At 53.7% G+C, this 15,581-nt stretch overlaps 1 protein-coding gene across 1 annotated transcript in view; it reads right to left on the bottom strand.

Moving 5' to 3' along the window:
• Positions 1–4,558: 4,558 nt before the first annotated feature.
• The window catches only part of LOC149676411 (uncharacterized), a 65,719-nt gene continuing 54,696 nt past the window's right edge, over positions 4,559–15,581 (bottom strand). The window contains exons 15-17 of the mRNA XM_089838724.1: positions 5,003–5,114; positions 4,677–4,846; positions 4,559–4,628 (exon numbers count right to left, since the gene is read on the bottom strand). Of these exons, the coding sequence (XP_089694850.1) occupies positions 4,559–4,628; positions 4,677–4,846; positions 5,003–5,114 (352 nt within the window). The remainder of the gene's footprint in view (positions 4,629–4,676; positions 4,847–5,002; positions 5,115–15,581) is intronic.

Genomic DNA, 15,581 nt, shown 5'->3' on the forward strand with positions numbered 1-15,581 from the left:
CATTTCTATAAACCAAGTTCATAATTTTAAAATTCAATAACTTTAAATCACATCTGTCGATACTTATTACAATGGGCACGTTCCATCGCACATAACACCTCACGACTAAACCTTTAAAATTCGACAACTGATTACATCAACCGCCGTAACCTCGACAACAGCTATCCCTAAGACATAATCGGTAATACGGGATATATTGTTTAGATAAAAATAAATCGATTGAAAAAGCGCTACTTGGCTGCTTTAATTCAAAAATTGGTAGCGGAAAAATACGGAAAATGGTCCGGAAAAATATAGCTCGGTAATTTTCCGGAAAATTTTCCGAGCGGAACATCTTCGGCGGAAAAGTTTCCCACTTACTACCCTATTTTACCCCATGCAAAACCGGGACAGGCCTGCTAGTATGACAAAGATGAATATGGGAAGCGAAATCTGTAAATTAGTCTATAATATTTACTTTTGCATTTGTTTCTGTTTAGACACGTGCGTTTTTAATTACCTAGTATGTTAACATCAAAAGCGAGAAAGATTTTAAATATTCGAGTGTTTGAAACTGACATTTAGTAATAATGTGGCGAAATAAATGACAGAGTTTACCAAGAATCAGTTTATTGACATAAAAAACGTACGAAAATCAATACGGCAGTGAATTGCCCCTAACGAGCAAACACATTTGTAACCTTTTTCTGAACGACAGACATAACTTTCTAATAAATTCAGGAGGCAAAGCGTTATAGGAAGCCATAACCATGTTCAGAAGATCTTCTCGACTCGCCGGAATTCTCTTTTCCATGTTTTTAACCATGTGTGACCACATGGTTCAATGGGATTGAGGTCCGGCGAGTGAGGCCATTCCAACACGTCGATGCCTTCGTTCTCCAGAAAGTTGGCCACAATTCGGGCATTGTGCGCCGGACAGTTGTCCTGTTGGAACCACAGGCTGAAATATAAATAGGAGCTTAATCAGCAAGTTCCATAGCATAGTGCAAATATACTTACCGGTTTCGCTCTTCAACATCATAAATCGCGGCCACGGAGGGAAGCATGGCGTTTCTCAACACCTCAATATAGGTGTGTCCGTTCAGACGTCCCTCAATCGGGTGCAATATGGCGACCCTGCCATCGCCAATGCATCCCCAAACATTGACGCTAAAACGTCCGCTCCTTTAAGTGTGATTTACGACATTCGGGTCATATATTTGGTTTGCCCTACTCGTCAACCATTTCACCGGTGAAGAGGACGAACTTTGAAAGGACTATTAAATGGCAAAAGCAAAATAAATTACAATTAATCGTATAATACCACCAATGAATTATGTTTACTTTTTCATCCGAAAAGAGAATGAACCTTTCTAGATCTTCCCGTGGCCAAGTTAACATTTCCTGGCAAAATTCCCGACGAGCGTGCTTGTGTTTCGGCGTTATAAATGGCTTATTGGCCGATCGACGTCTCCTTATTCCCGCTTTCTTTAATTTGTCCCAAACGGTTCCCGGTGTAACGTTGACACCAGTGTCGTTGTGCCACCTATCCCTTAGCGTTCTTATTGAAAGGTGTTTGTTGCTAGTTGCGTCACGAATTAGAGCCCTAGTCTCTCCAGCGTTGCCAACGATTGGTCTACCAGTCCTATCCAAGTCCTACATTTTAAACAAATCACCTTAAGACTCATCTAACCTTACGTAATCGAATATAACGACATTACTAAACAAAACCTTACTTGAACCCTTCGGAACCTTTCATATCGAGAAAACGTGTAACGAGCACCTCTACTGGAACACCCAACACGATTGGCGATTTCATCCCAAGTCCATCCTTGTCTTCTCAGCGTGATAATTTCGACACGTTGTCTTTCCGTGATTCGAGGCATGATTGAAACTGATTACTTTTGGGCAATGCACAATTATTTTTATAGCGAGTAACCAATGTTTTTTACTGTTGTAGGTTTAATTTAGAGTATCTTTAGATCAAGTAGAGATTTTTTAATTTTTGGCATGCTCAGCCTTCCGCGCCCACTTGGATTCTCCTCGCTCATTGGTCCGGAGCGAAATTAGATTCTCTATTCTGAGTGGCGGAGACGCTTTCGCCACTATTTTGGATTCTGAGCCGTGATTGGTGGCGTGCTGGAAGATTTTAAGGCTCATAAAATGCCTGAAGGTTATCTTCTTGGAGACAGTGGCTATCCTCTTCAGCCATATTTGATGACCCCCCTTCGTCAAGCCAGAACGCCGAATGAGCAGCGGTACAACCAACGTCACATGTCAGGTAATTGATGTTTATTAATCTACTAATTTTTACGTAAATAATATATAACACTTCAATATTGTGCCAATTTGTTGTTGAGTTTCTTTATTTAAAGCAGGAGCTACAGAGCAAGGCTTTGCAAAGGCACACACATTGACATCAACATTTTTGTTCATTAGGTCGCAACGTTATAGAAAGGGTCAATGGAATTTTGAAAATGCGATTTCCATGTTTGGATTCGTCCGGAGGAGTCTTGTGCTACAAGCCTGAGAAAGTGAATGATATCATAAGTGCTTGCTGCCTCCTTCACAACTTCTTGTTGGGCGAAGAAATGCCTGCAGAAGACGGTAAATTACGTTTAATTATCGAGTTCATTTTAGTTGTCGTGTCCTCAACTGAATGCCTGTGTTTCGTTTTAGTATAGTTTTCTATGAGAGAAACCATGTGATCTACCTTTTTTCTTAGTTCATGTTTATTTCCTTTGTCATGTGTCAGTGTTTGATTTAGTCTTCAATTTTCCAATAAATTCACTATGAATCTCCTTTATATTCCTAGGTTTTAAACACTTAAGGTGCATTTTCAAAGGAGCGTGTTGAGGGTAAAAATCGAGCGGGTGCGAGAAAAAACTAAAAATTCTCGCACCCGCTCCGCGAGCAACCGTTTTCATTAAAGCAATATTTTTTGCGGGTGCGAGTAAAAGCCGCGAGCGGGGAAAAACATTGCTACCCGCTCCGATCAGATTCAATTAGATATTCTCGCTAAGCGTTTTTCATTCTCGCTTAATGTTTTTCGTAGCCAATAACGTCGAAAACTTGGGCGCGTGTTTTAAGTGCAGCGTGAGACTTAAAAGTCTACGTTTTAAGCCTAATTATTCCGAGTTTTAAAAGTGAATATAAAAATGGGTAAACAATTCTTAATAAACGAAAATATATGACTAATTTGAGCTGAGAATAAAAGGGTTTCTGATGAAAAGAAACAAAAGTTGATAGATTTAGTTAGAAAAAGAGACATTATATGAAGCTTATCGCCACACAGATTTAAAGAGAATAAATCGATGGAAGTAGCGACGAAAGTGGAGATGAATAGGCCTGGTACGTATTTTTGTGATATAGGTGTTTTCTTCAGCTAAAATGTTTATTATTTAGAAAACGAATGTAAAATATTTACTGAAAAAAACGGTTATCGCGCACATGAAAACGGTTGGCAAAACAGTATCGCTAGCGCAAGCGATAGCGAGAAAAGGAAAATTTCTTGGCGAGAAACAAAATATCGCACGTTCCGCTTCTCGCTAAAAATACCCTCTTCTCGCTACAAATACCCTCAACATGCGCCTTTGAACATGCACCTTTAGTCCTTTAATTTCCTAGAACTCAATTGTACATGCCCTATTGTTTGCTAATAATTCAAAGTAGTCACAATGGTCATCATGCAGGAAAATCCCTTCAATAGACACATTTTAATTAGTTTTATATATATGTAACATGAGTGTTAAAGAAAATTATTCCATTGCAGCTGTACCAAATCCAAAGGTGGTAAGAAACCTTGATGATGAGGACGACGATGAAGCCAGTGATGGTGATGATGATAATGAGCTGCTAAATGCAGGCAGGAGAACAAGACAAGCCTTGATTGATCTGGAATGTAAAGTCTTTTATTTATTTTTCATGAGTATCGTCATGGATAAAGAATGCACGTGAGGAAATTTGTTTGCACGCTACAGGATAGGCAACTCCCTCTCTGGAGCGACATCTTTTTCTGTATATACTCTGTTAGAGCATCGGTTGTCAGCACGCGCAAAGCAAGGTCTCTATGTAACCTAGCCTTGTAAGTGCTGTCAAGAGACAAAAAACGTTTAGGATCTTCAGGATTTCAAATATCCGCGAGTTTTCCGTCTCTTGCCAGCATGTACAAGGCTAGCGTACATACACAGAGACTTAGCTTTGCGCGTGCTGACAACCGATATTGTAACAGAGTATATACAGAATAAGCTGTAGCTCGAGATAAGGAGTTGCCTATCCTATAGCGTGAAATCAAATTTCCTCACGCGCATTCTTTATCCATGGTATCGTGTTATATCAACCGCGTGTTAATTCTGCAAGACGTGTTACCAACCATAGCTACACGTTTATGCCTTTAAATGGTAACAATCCATCTACATCAGTCATGTAAGGGTTATCGAAACTGTCAGGATGTCCCGATGCGAGTGAAATTATTTTTGTTAAATGTAACATACCACAGGATAGGATTATGAATCGCGTGAGGGATAAGCCTTTCACTAGACATATTGAATAGTTTGGAATATATAAATGATACCTGGAACTATTCGTTGCCTGGATTTACTAAATCACATTCATCATTTCGTATGTTGTATTCCAAACTATACGTTTGCCTACGTCGACCATGGCCCCTGAGCTATAGTATTCCGGCTATTACTTACGTGCCGGTGTCAGACAGTTCGCGACCAGGCATAATGCGCCAAAGCTCGGGTTCCCTCGCCACGACAAGGCCTCTGACACCATCCTTTGGGGCCCACAGGGGGAGGGGGATATATGGAAATAACTGTATTCCAGCGTTTATTTCATCTTGCAACAATATAACTAGCTCGAACTGAATACCGATGTTAGTAACAAAAAGTGCATCAATCAATATTACTAGGTGCCTTAAAAACCCGATGACATAGACAATTAATGGTTCCAGGTACACTTTTAGTGGTCTAAAAATTTACACCCTCGTTTGTTGAGAGTTTAACACTCGTAAAATTACTGTCGTAATCCCATCCAATAGCATGTTACAACTAACGAAACCCCTTTGACTCCAGTGGTGAATTTCCCTGGTCGGACGTGTCCCTAAAGGTCGGTAAATAACAACATGGAACCTATAGATGATTGGAACGGTAATGATAAATGTGGTAAATACAAAGTAATGATATATCAGGTTTCTCTTGATGATATTACGACCTATTGTAGCAGAGTACCATGCAGATGTGACACATGTTCATGATATTGGGATGTAAATGAAGTGTAATTTTATGCTGTTTGTGTAGGATTGACGAACGAGACAAGGCTGTGCTGACAAGAGACTAACCATGGAACAGCAAGGTCATTAGACCTTCGTCCTTAACAATCCCAGCGTATAAGCGTCGGTCGAGCTCTTTCTCGAGTTAGAACCTTAACACGTCACACAACTAGTGCTCACCTAAAAAGCGTTTCATCTAATTCTAGAGTACATTTCACTCATGCCTGCTGGGTCCCGAGGCTGCAAGGTCGACCAGATACCAAACCTATAGAACTACGTGATTTGAAGACCGCGGACGTTGGGAACCAACTACTAGATGATCCATTGCATCCTTCAACCCATAAACCAGATTTGAGTGGATATCCATGTCAGAATCAATCCGCCCAGGCACAGTTTCCATGGCTTACCGATCCGGTGGCAGTAGAAGAGGGTGTCGCCGATCCGGTGGCAGTAGAAGAGGGTGTCGCCGATCCGGTGGCAGGAGAAGAGGGTGTTGGCGATCCGGTGGCAGGAGAAGAGGGTGTTGGCGATCCGGTGGCAGGCGAAGTGGGTGTTGGCGATCCTGTGGCAGGCGAAATGGGCGTTGGCGATCCGGTGGCAGGCGAAATGGGCGTTGGCGATCCGGTGAAAGGCAAATGAGTATTGGCGATCCGGTGGCAGGCGAAATGGGTGTTGGCGGTCCGGTGGCAGGCGAAATGGGTGTTGGCGATCCGGTGGCAAGCGAAATGGGCGTTGGCGATCCGGTGGCAGGCGAAATGGGCGTTGGCGATCCGGTGGCAGGCGAAATGGGCGTTGGCGATCCGGTGGCAGGCGAAATGGGCGTTGGTGATCCGGTGGCAGGCGAAATGGGCGTTGGCGATCCGATGGCAGGCGAAATGGGCGTTGGCGATCCGGTGGCAGGCGAAATGGGCGTTGGCGATCCGGTGGCAGGCGAAATGGGCGTTGGCGATCCGGTGGCAGGCGAAATGGGCGTTGGCGATCCGGTGGCAGGAGAAGAGGGTGCTGGCGATCCGGTAGCAGGCGAAATGGGCGTTGGCGATCCGGTGGCAGGCGAAATGGGCGTTGGCGATTCGGTGGCAGATGAAGAGGGTGCTGGCGATCCGGTGGCAGATGAAGAGGATGTTGGCGATCCGGTGGCAGGAGAAGAGGGTGTTGGCGATCCGGTGGCAGGCGAAGAGGGTGTTGGCGATCCGGTGGCAGGCGAAGAGGGTGTTGGCGATCCGGTGGCAGGACAAGAAGGTGTTGCCGATCCGGTGGCAGGAGAAGAGGGTGTTGGCGATTCGGTGGCAGGAGAAGAGGGTGTAGGCGATTCGGTGGTAGGAGAAAAGGGTGTCACCGATCCGGTGGCAGTAGAAGAGGGTGTCGCCGATCCGGTGGCAGGAGAAGAGGGTGTTGGCGATCCGGTGGCAGGAGAAGAGGGTGTTGGCGATCCGGTGGCAGGCGAAGTGGGTGTTGGCGATCCTGTGGCAGGCGAAATGGGCGTTGGCGATCCGGTGGCAGGCGAAATGGGCGTTGGCGATCCGGTGGCAGGCGAAATGGGCGTTGGCGATCCGGTGGCAGGCGAAATGGGCGTTGGCGATCCGGTGAAAGGCAAATGAGTATTGGCGATCCGGTGGCAGGCGAAATGGGTGTTGGCGATCCGGTGGCAGGCGAAATGGGCGTTGGCGATCCGGTGAAAGGCAAATGAGTATTGGCGATTCGGTGGCAGGCGAAATGGGTGTTGGCTGTCCGGTGGCAGGCGAAATGGGTGTTGGCGATCCGGTGGCAGGCGAAATGGGCGTTGGCGATCCGGTGGCAGGCGAAATGGGCGTTGGCGATCCGGTGAAAGGCAAATGAGTATTGGCGATCCGGTGGCAGGCGAAATGGGTGTTGGCGATCCGGTGGCAGGCGAAATGGGTGTTGGCGATCCGGTGGCAGGCGAAATGGGCGTTGGCGATCCGGGGAAAGGTAAATGAGTATTGGCGATCCGGTGGCAGGCGAAATGGGTGTTGGCGATCCGGTGGCAGGCGAAATGGGCGTTGGCGATCCTGTGGCAGGCGAAATGGGCGTTGGCGATCCGGTGAAAGGCAAATGAGTATTGGCAATCCGGTGGCAGGCGAAATGGGTGTTGGCGGTCCGGTGGCAGGCGAAATGGGTATTGGCGATCCGGTGGCAAGCGAAATGGGCGTTGGCGATCCGGTGGCAGGCGAAATGGGCGTTGGCGATCCGGTGGCAGGCGAAATGGGCGTTGGCGATCCGGTGAAAGACAAATGAGTATTGGCGATCCGGTGGCAGGCGAAATGGGTGTTGGCGATCCGGTGGCAGGCGAAATGGGCGTTGGCGATCCGGTGGCAGGCGAAATGGGCGTTGGCGATCCGGTGGCAGGCGAAATGGGCGTTGGCGATCCGGTGGCAGGCGAAATGGGCGTTGGCGATCCGGTGAAAGACAAATGAGTATTGGCGATCCGGTGGCAGGCGAAATGGGTGTTGGCGATCCGGTGGCAGGAGAAGAGGGTGCTGGCGATCCGGTAGCAGGCGAAATGGGCGTTGGCGATCCGGTGGCAGGCGAAATGGGCGTTGGCGATCCGGTGGCAGATGAAGAGGGTGCTGGCGATCCGGTGGCAGGAGAAGAGGATGTTGGCGATCCGGTGGCAGGAGAAGAGGGTGTTGGCGATCCGGTGGCAGGCGAAGAGGGTGTTGGCGATCCGGTGGCAGGACAAGAAGGTGTTGCCGATCCGGTGGCAGGAGAAGAGGGTGTTGGCGATTCGGTGGCAGGAGAATAGGGTGTAGGCGATTCGGTGGTAGGAGAAAAGGGTGTCACCGATCCGGTGGCAGTAGAAGAGGGTGTCGCCGATCCGGTGGCAGGAGAAGAGGGTGTTGGCGATCCGGTGGCAGGAGAAGAGGGTGTTGGCGATCCGGTGGCAGGCGAAGTGGGTGTTGGCGATCCTGTGGCAGGCGAAATGGGCGTTGGCGATCCGGTGGCAGGCGAAATGGGCGTTGGCGATCCGGTGAAAGGCAAATGAGTATTGGCGATCCGGTGGCAGGCGAAATGGGTGTTGGCGGTCCGGTGGCAGGCGAAATGGGTGTTGGCGATCCGGTGGCAAGCGAAATGGGCGTTGGCGATCCGGTGGCAGGCGAAATGGGCGTTGGCGATCCGGTGGCAGGCGAAATGGGCGTTGGCGATCCGGTGAAAGGCAAATGAGTATTGGCGATCCGGTGGCAGGCGAAATTGGTGTTGGCGATCCGGTGGCAGGACAAGAAGGTGTTGCCGATCCGGTGGCAGGAGAAGAGGGTGTTGGCGATTCGGTGGCAGGAGAAGAGGGTGTAGGCGATTCGGTGGTAGGAGAAAAGGGTGTCACCGATCCGGTGGCAGTAGAAGAGGGTGTCGCCGATCCGGTGACAGGAGAAGAGGGTGTTGGCGATCCGGTGGCAGGAGAAGAGGGTGTTGGCGATCCGGTGGCAGGCGAAGTGGGTGTTGGCGATCCTTTGGCAGGCGAAATGGACGTTGGCGATCCGGTGGCAGGCGAAATGGGCGTTGGCGATCCGGTGAAAGGCAAATGAGTATTGGCGATCCGGTGGCAGGCGAAATGGGTGTTGGCGGTCCGGTGGCAGGCGAAATGGGTGTTGGCGATCCGGTGGCAAGCGAAATGGGCGTTGGCGATCCGGTGGCAGGCGAAATGGGCGTTGGCGATCCGGTGGCAGGCGAAATGGGCGTTGGCGATCCGGTGAAAGGCAAATGAGTATTGGCGATCCGGTGGCAGGCGAAATGGGTGTTGGCGATCCGGTGGCAGGCGAAATGAGCGTTGGCGATCCGGTGAAAGGCAAATGAGTATTGGCGATCCGGTGGCAGGCGAAATGGGTGTTGGCGATCCGGTGGCAGGCGAAATGGGCGTTGGCGGTCCGGTGGCAGGCGAAATGGGTGTTGGCGATCCGGTGGCAGGCGAAATGGGCGTTGGCGATCCGGTGGCAGATGAAGAGGGTGCTGGCGATCCGGTGGCAGGAGAAGAGGATGTTGGCGATCCGGTGGCAGGAGAAGAGGGTGTTGGCGATCCGGTGGCAAGCGAAGAGGGTGTTGGCGATCCGGTGGCAGGACAAGAAGGTGTTGCCGATCCGGTGGCAGGAGAAGAGGGTGTTGGCGATTCGGTGGCAGGAGAAGAGGGTGTAGGCGATTCGGTGGTAGGAGAAAAGGGTGTCACCGATCCGGTGGCAGTAGAAGAGGGTGTCGCCGATGCGGTGGCAGGAGAAGAGGGTGTTGGCGATCCGGTGGCAGGCGAAGTGGGTGTTGGCGATCCTTTGGCAGGCGAAATGGACGTTGGCGATCCGGTGGCAGGCGAAATGGGCGTTGGCGATCCGGTGAAAGGCAAATGAGTATTGGCGATCCGGTGGCAGGCGAAATGGGTGTTGGCGGTCCGGTGGCAGGCGAAATGGGTGTTGGCGATCCGGTGGCAAGCGAAATGGGCGTTGGCGATCCGGTGGCAGGCGAAATGGGCGTTGGCGATCCGGTGGCATGCGAAATGGGCGTTGGCGATCCGGTGAAAGGCAAATGAGTATTGGCGATCCGGTGGCAGGCGAAATGGGTGTTGGCGATCCGGTGGCAGGACAAGAAGGTGTTGCCGATCCGGTGGCAGGAGAAGAGGGTGTTGGCGATTCGGTGGCAGGAGAAGAGGGTGTAGGCGATTCGGTGGTAGGAGAAAAGGGTGTCACCGATCCGGTGGCAGTAGAAGAGGGTGTCGCCGATCCGGTGGCAGGAGAAGAGGGTGTTGGCGATCCGGTGGCAGGCGAAGTGGGTGTTGGCGATCCTTTGGCAGGCGAAATGGACGTTGGCGATCCGGTGGCAGGCGAAATGGGCGTTGGCGATCCGGTGAAAGGCAAATGAGTATTGGCGATCCGGTGGCAGGCGAAATGGGTGTTGGCGGTCCGGTGGCAGGCGAAATGGGTGTTGGCGATCCTAAGGCAAGCGAAATGGGCGTTGGCGATCCGGTGGCAGGCGAAATGGGCGTTGGCGATCCGGTGAAAGGCAAATGAGTATTGGCGATCCGGTGGCAGGCGAAATGGGTGTTGGCGATCCGGTGGCAGGCGAAATGAGCGTTGGCGATCCGGTGAAAGGCAAATGAGTATTGGCGATCCGGTGGCAGGCGAAATGGGTGTTGGCGATCCGGTGGCAGGCGAAATGGGCGTTGGCGATCCGGTGGCAGGCGAAATGGGCGTTGGCGATCCGGTGGCAGGCAAAATGGGCGTTGGCGATCCGGTGAAAGGCAAATGAGTATTGGCGATCCGGTGGCAGGCGAAATGGGTGTTGGCGGTCCGGTGGCAGGCGAAATGGGTGTTGGCGATCCGGTGGCAAGCGAAATGGGCGTTGGCGATCCGGTGGCAGGCGAAATGGGCGTTGGCGATCCGGTGGCATGCGAAATGGGCGTTGGCGATCCGGTGAAAGGCAAATGAGTATTGGCGATCCGGTGGCAGGCGAAATGGGTGTTGGCGATCCGGTGGCAGGACAAGAAGGTGTTGCCGATCCGGTGGCAGGAGAAGAGGGTGTTGGCGATTCGGTGGCAGGAGAAGAGGGTGTAGGCGATTCGGTGGTAGGAGAAAAGGGTGTCACCGATCCGGTGGCAGTAGAAGAGGGTGTCGCCGATCCGGTGGCAGGAGAAGAGGGTGTTGGCGATCCGGTGGCAGGAGAAGAGGGTGTTGGCGATCCGGTGGCAGGCGAAGTGGGTGTTGGCGATCCTTTGGCAGGCGAAATGGACGTTGGCGATCCGGTGGCAGGCGAAATGGGCGTTGGCGATCCGGTGAAAGGCAAATGAGTATTGGCGATCCGGTGGCAGGCGAAATGGGTGTTGGCGGTCCGGTGGCAGGCGAAATGGGTGTTGGCGATCCTAAGGCAAGCGAAATGGTTGTTGGCGATCCGGTGGCAGGCGAAATGGGCGTTGGCGATCCGGTGGCAGGCGAAATGGGCGTTGGCGATCCGGTGAAAGGCAAATGAGTATTGGCGATCCGTTGGCAGGCGAAATGGGTGTTGGCGATCCGGTGGCAGGCGAAATGAGCGTTGGCGATCCGGTGAAAGGCAAATGAGTATTGGCGATCCGGTGAAAGGCAAATGAGTATTGGCGATCCGGTGGCAGGCGAAATGGGTGTTGGCGATCCGGTGGCAGGCGAAATGAGCGTTGGCGATCCGGTGGCAGATGAAGAGGGTGCTGGCGATCCGGTGGCAGGAGAAGAGGATGTTGGCGATCCGGTGGCAGGAGAAGAGGGTGTTGGCGATCCGGTGGCAGGCGAAATGGGTGTTGGCGATCCGGTGGCAGGACAAGAAGGTGTTGCCGATCCGGTGGCAGGAGAAGAGGGTGTTGGCGATTCGGTGGATTGAGAAGAGGGTGTAGGCGATTCGGTGGTAGGAGAAAAGGGTGTCACCGATCCGGTGGCAGTAGAAGAGGGTGTCGCCGATCCGGTGACAGGAGAAGAGGGTGTTGGCGATCCGGTGGCAGGAGAAGAGGGTGTTGGCGATCCGGTGGCAGGCGAAGTGGGTGTTGGCGATCCTTTGGCAGGCGAAATGGACGTTGGCGATCCGGTGGCAGGCGAAATGGGCGTTGGCGATCCGGTGAAAGGCAAATGAGTATTGGCGATCCGGTGGCAGGCGAAATGGGTGTTGGCGGTCCGGTGGCAGGCGAAATGGGTGTTGGCGATCCGGTGGCAAGCGAAATGGGCGTTGGCGATCCGGTGGCAGGCGAAATGGGCGTTGGCGATCCGGTGGCAGGCGAAATGGGCGTTGGCGATCCGGTGAAAGGCAAATGAGTATTGGCGATCCGGTGGCAGGCGAAATGGGTGTTGGCGATCCGGTGGCAGGCGAAATGAGCGTTGGCGATCCGGTGAAAGGCAAATGAGTATTGGCGATCCGGTGGCAGGCGAAATGGGTGTTGGCGATCCGGTGGCAGGCGAAATGGGCGTTGGCGGTCCGGTGGCAGGCGAAATGGGTGTTGGCGATCCGGTGGCAGGCGAAATGGGCGTTGGCGATCCGGTGGCAGATGAAGAGGGTGCTGGCGATCCGGTGGCAGGAGAAGAGGATGTTGGCGATCCGGTGGCAGGAGAAGAGGGTGTTGGCGATCCGGTGGCAAGCGAAGAGGGTGTTGGCGATCCGGTGGCAGGACAAGAAGGTGTTGCCGATCCGGTGGCAGGAGAAGAGGGTGTTGGCGATTCGGTGGCAGGAGAAGAGGGTGTAGGCGATTCGGTGGTAGGAGAAAAGGGTGTCACCGATCCGGTGGCAGTAGAAGAGGGTGTCGCCGATCCGGTGGCAGGAGAAGAGGGTGTTGGCGATCCGGTGGCAGGAGAAGAGGGTGTTGGCGATCCGGTGGCAGGCGAAGTGGGTGTTGGCGATCCTTTGGCAGGCGAAATGGACGTTGGCGATCCGGTGGCAGGCGAAATGGGCGTTGGCGATCCGGTGAAAGGCAAATGAGTATTGGCGATCCGGTGGCAGGCGAAATGGGTGTTGGCGGTCCGGTGGCAGGCGAAATGGGTGTTGGCGATCCGGTGGCAAGCGAAATGGGCGTTGGCGATCCGGTGGCAGGCGAAATGGGCGTTGGCGATCCGGTGACAGGCGAAATGGGCGTTGGCGATCCGGTGAAAAGCAAATGAGTATTGGCGATCCGGTGGCAGGCGAAATGGGTGTTGGCGATCCGGTGGCAGGACAAGAAGGTGTTGCCGATCCGGTGGCAGGAGAAGAGGGTGTTGGCGATTCGGTGGCAGGAGAAGAGGGTGTAGGCGATTCGGTGGTAGTAGAAAAGGGTGTCACCGATCCGTTGGCAGTAGAAGAGGGTGTCGCCGATCCGGTGGCAGGAGAAGAGGGTGTCGCCGATCCGGTGGCAGGAGAAGAGGGTGTTGGCGATCCGGTGGCAGGAGAAGAGGGTGTTGGCGATCCGGTGGCAGGCGAAGTGGGTGTTGGCGATCCTTTGGCAGGCGAAATGGACGTTGGCGATCCGGTGGCAGGCGAAATGGGCGTTGGCGATCCGGTGAAAGGCAAATGAGTATTGGCGATCCGGTGGCAGGCGAAATGGGTGTTGGCGGTCCGGTGGCAGGCGAAATGGGTGTTGGCGATCCTAAGGCAAGCGAAATGGGCGTTGGCGATCCGGTGGCAGGCGAAATGGGCGTTGGCGATCCGGTGGCAGGCGAAATGGGCGTTGGCGATCCGGTGGCAGGCGAAATGGGCGTTGGCGATCCGGTGAAAGGCAAATGAGTATTGGCGATCCGGTGGCAGGCGAAATGGGTGTTGGCGATCCGGTGGCAGGCGAAATGAGCGTTGGCGATCCGGTGAAAGGCAAATGAGTATTGGCGATCCGGTGGCAGGCGAAATGGGTGTTGGCGATCCGGTGGCAGGCGAAATGGGCGTTGGCGGTCCGGAGGCAGGCGAAATGGGTGTTGGCGATCCGGTGGCAGGCGAAATTGGCGTTGGCGATCCGGTGGCAGATGAAGAGGGTGCTGGCGATCCGGTGGCAGGAGAAGAGGATGTTGGCGATCCGGTGGCAGGCGAAGAGGGGGTTGGCGATCCGGTGGCAGGACAAGAAGGTGTTACCGATCCGGTGGCAGGAGAAGAGGGTGTTGGCGATTCGGTGGCAGGAGAAGAGGGTGTTGGCGATTCGGTGGCAGGAGAAGAGGGTGTAGGCGATTCGGTGGTAGGAGAAAAGGGTGTTGGCGATCCGGTGGCAGGACAAGAAGGTGTTGCCGATCCGGTGGCAGTAGAAGAGGGTGTCGCCGATCCGGTGGCAGGAGAAGAGGGTGTTGGCGATCCGGTGGCAGGAGAAGAGGGTGTTGGCGATCCGGTGGCAGGCGAAATGGGTGTTGGCGATCCTAAGGCAAGCGAAATGGGCGTTGGCGATCCGGTGGCAGGCGAAATGGGCGTTGGCGATCCGGTGAAAGGCAAATGAGTATTGGCGATCCGGTGAAAGGCAAATGAGTATTGGCGATCCGGTGGCAGGCGAAATGGGTGTTGGCGATCCGGTGGCAGGCGAAATGAGCGTTGGCGATCCGGTGGCAGATGAAGAGGGTGCTGGCGATCCGGTGGCAGGAGAAGAGGATGTTGGCGATCCGGTGGCAGGAGAAGAGGGTGTTGGCGATCCGGTGGCAGGCGAAATGGGTGTTGGCGATCCGGTGGCAGGACAAGAAGGTGTTGCCGATCCGGTGGCAGGAGAAGAGGGTGTTGGCGATTCGGTGGATTGAGAAGAGGGTGTAGGCGATTCGGTGGTAGGAGAAAAGGGTGTCACCGATCCGGTGGCAGTAGAAGAGGGTGTCGCCGATCCGGTGACAGGAGAAGAGGGTGTTGGCGATCCGGTGGCAGGAGAAGAGGGTGTTGGCGATCCGGTGGCAGGCGAAGTGGGTGTTGGCGATCCTTTGGCAGGCGAAATGGACGTTGGCGATCCGGTGGCAGGCGAAATGGGCGTTGGCGATCCGGTGAAAGGCAAATGAGTATTGGCGATCCGGTGGCAGGCGAAATGGGTGTTGGCGGTCCGGTGGCAGGCGAAATGGGTGTTGGCGATCCGGTGGCAAGCGAAATGGGCGTTGGCGATCCGGTGGCAGGCGAAATGGGCGTTGGCGATCCGGTGGCAGGCGAAATGGGCGTTGGCGATCCGGTGAAAGGCAAATGAGTATTGGCGATCCGGTGGCAGGCGAAATGGGTGTTGGCGATCCGGTGGCAGGCGAAATGAGCGTTGGCGATCCGGTGAAAGGCAAATGAGTATTGGCGATCCGGTGGCAGGCGAAATGGGTGTTGGCGATCCGGTGGCAGGCGAAATGGGCGTTGGCGGTCCGGTGGCAGGCGAAATGGGTGTTGGCGATCCGGTGGCAGGCGAAATGGGCGTTGGCGATCCGGTGGCAGATGAAGAGGGTGCTGGCGATCCGGTGGCAGGAGAAGAGGATGTTGGCGATCCGGTGGCAGGAGAAGAGGGTGTTGGCGATCCGGTGGCAAGCGAAGAGGGTGTTGGCGATCCGGTGGCAGGACAAGAAGGTGTTGCCGATCCGGTGGCAGGAGAAGAGGGTGTTGGCGATTCGGTGGCAGGAGAAGAGGGTGTAGGCGATTCGGTGGTAGGAGAAAAGGGTGTCACCGATCCGGTGGCAGTAGAAGAGGGTGTCGCCGATCCGGTGGCAGGAGAAGAGGGTGTTGGCGATCCGGTGGCAGGAGAAGAGGGTGTTGGCGATCCGGTGGCAGGCGAAGTGGGTGTTGGCGATCCTTTGGCAGGCGAAATGGACGTTGGCGATCCGGTGGCAGGCGAAATGGGCGTTGGCGATCCGGTGAAAGGCAAATGAGTATTGGCGATCCGGTGGCAGGCGAAATGGGTGTTGGCGGTCCGGTGGCAGGCGAAATGGGTGTT

The sequence above is a fragment of the Phalangium opilio genome, unplaced genomic scaffold (assembly GCF_054372755.1).
Source record: "Phalangium opilio isolate 3A_F unplaced genomic scaffold, DU_Popi_V2 ptg000046l_1, whole genome shotgun sequence".
Classification (NCBI taxonomy): domain Eukaryota; kingdom Metazoa; phylum Arthropoda; class Arachnida; order Opiliones; family Phalangiidae; genus Phalangium; species Phalangium opilio.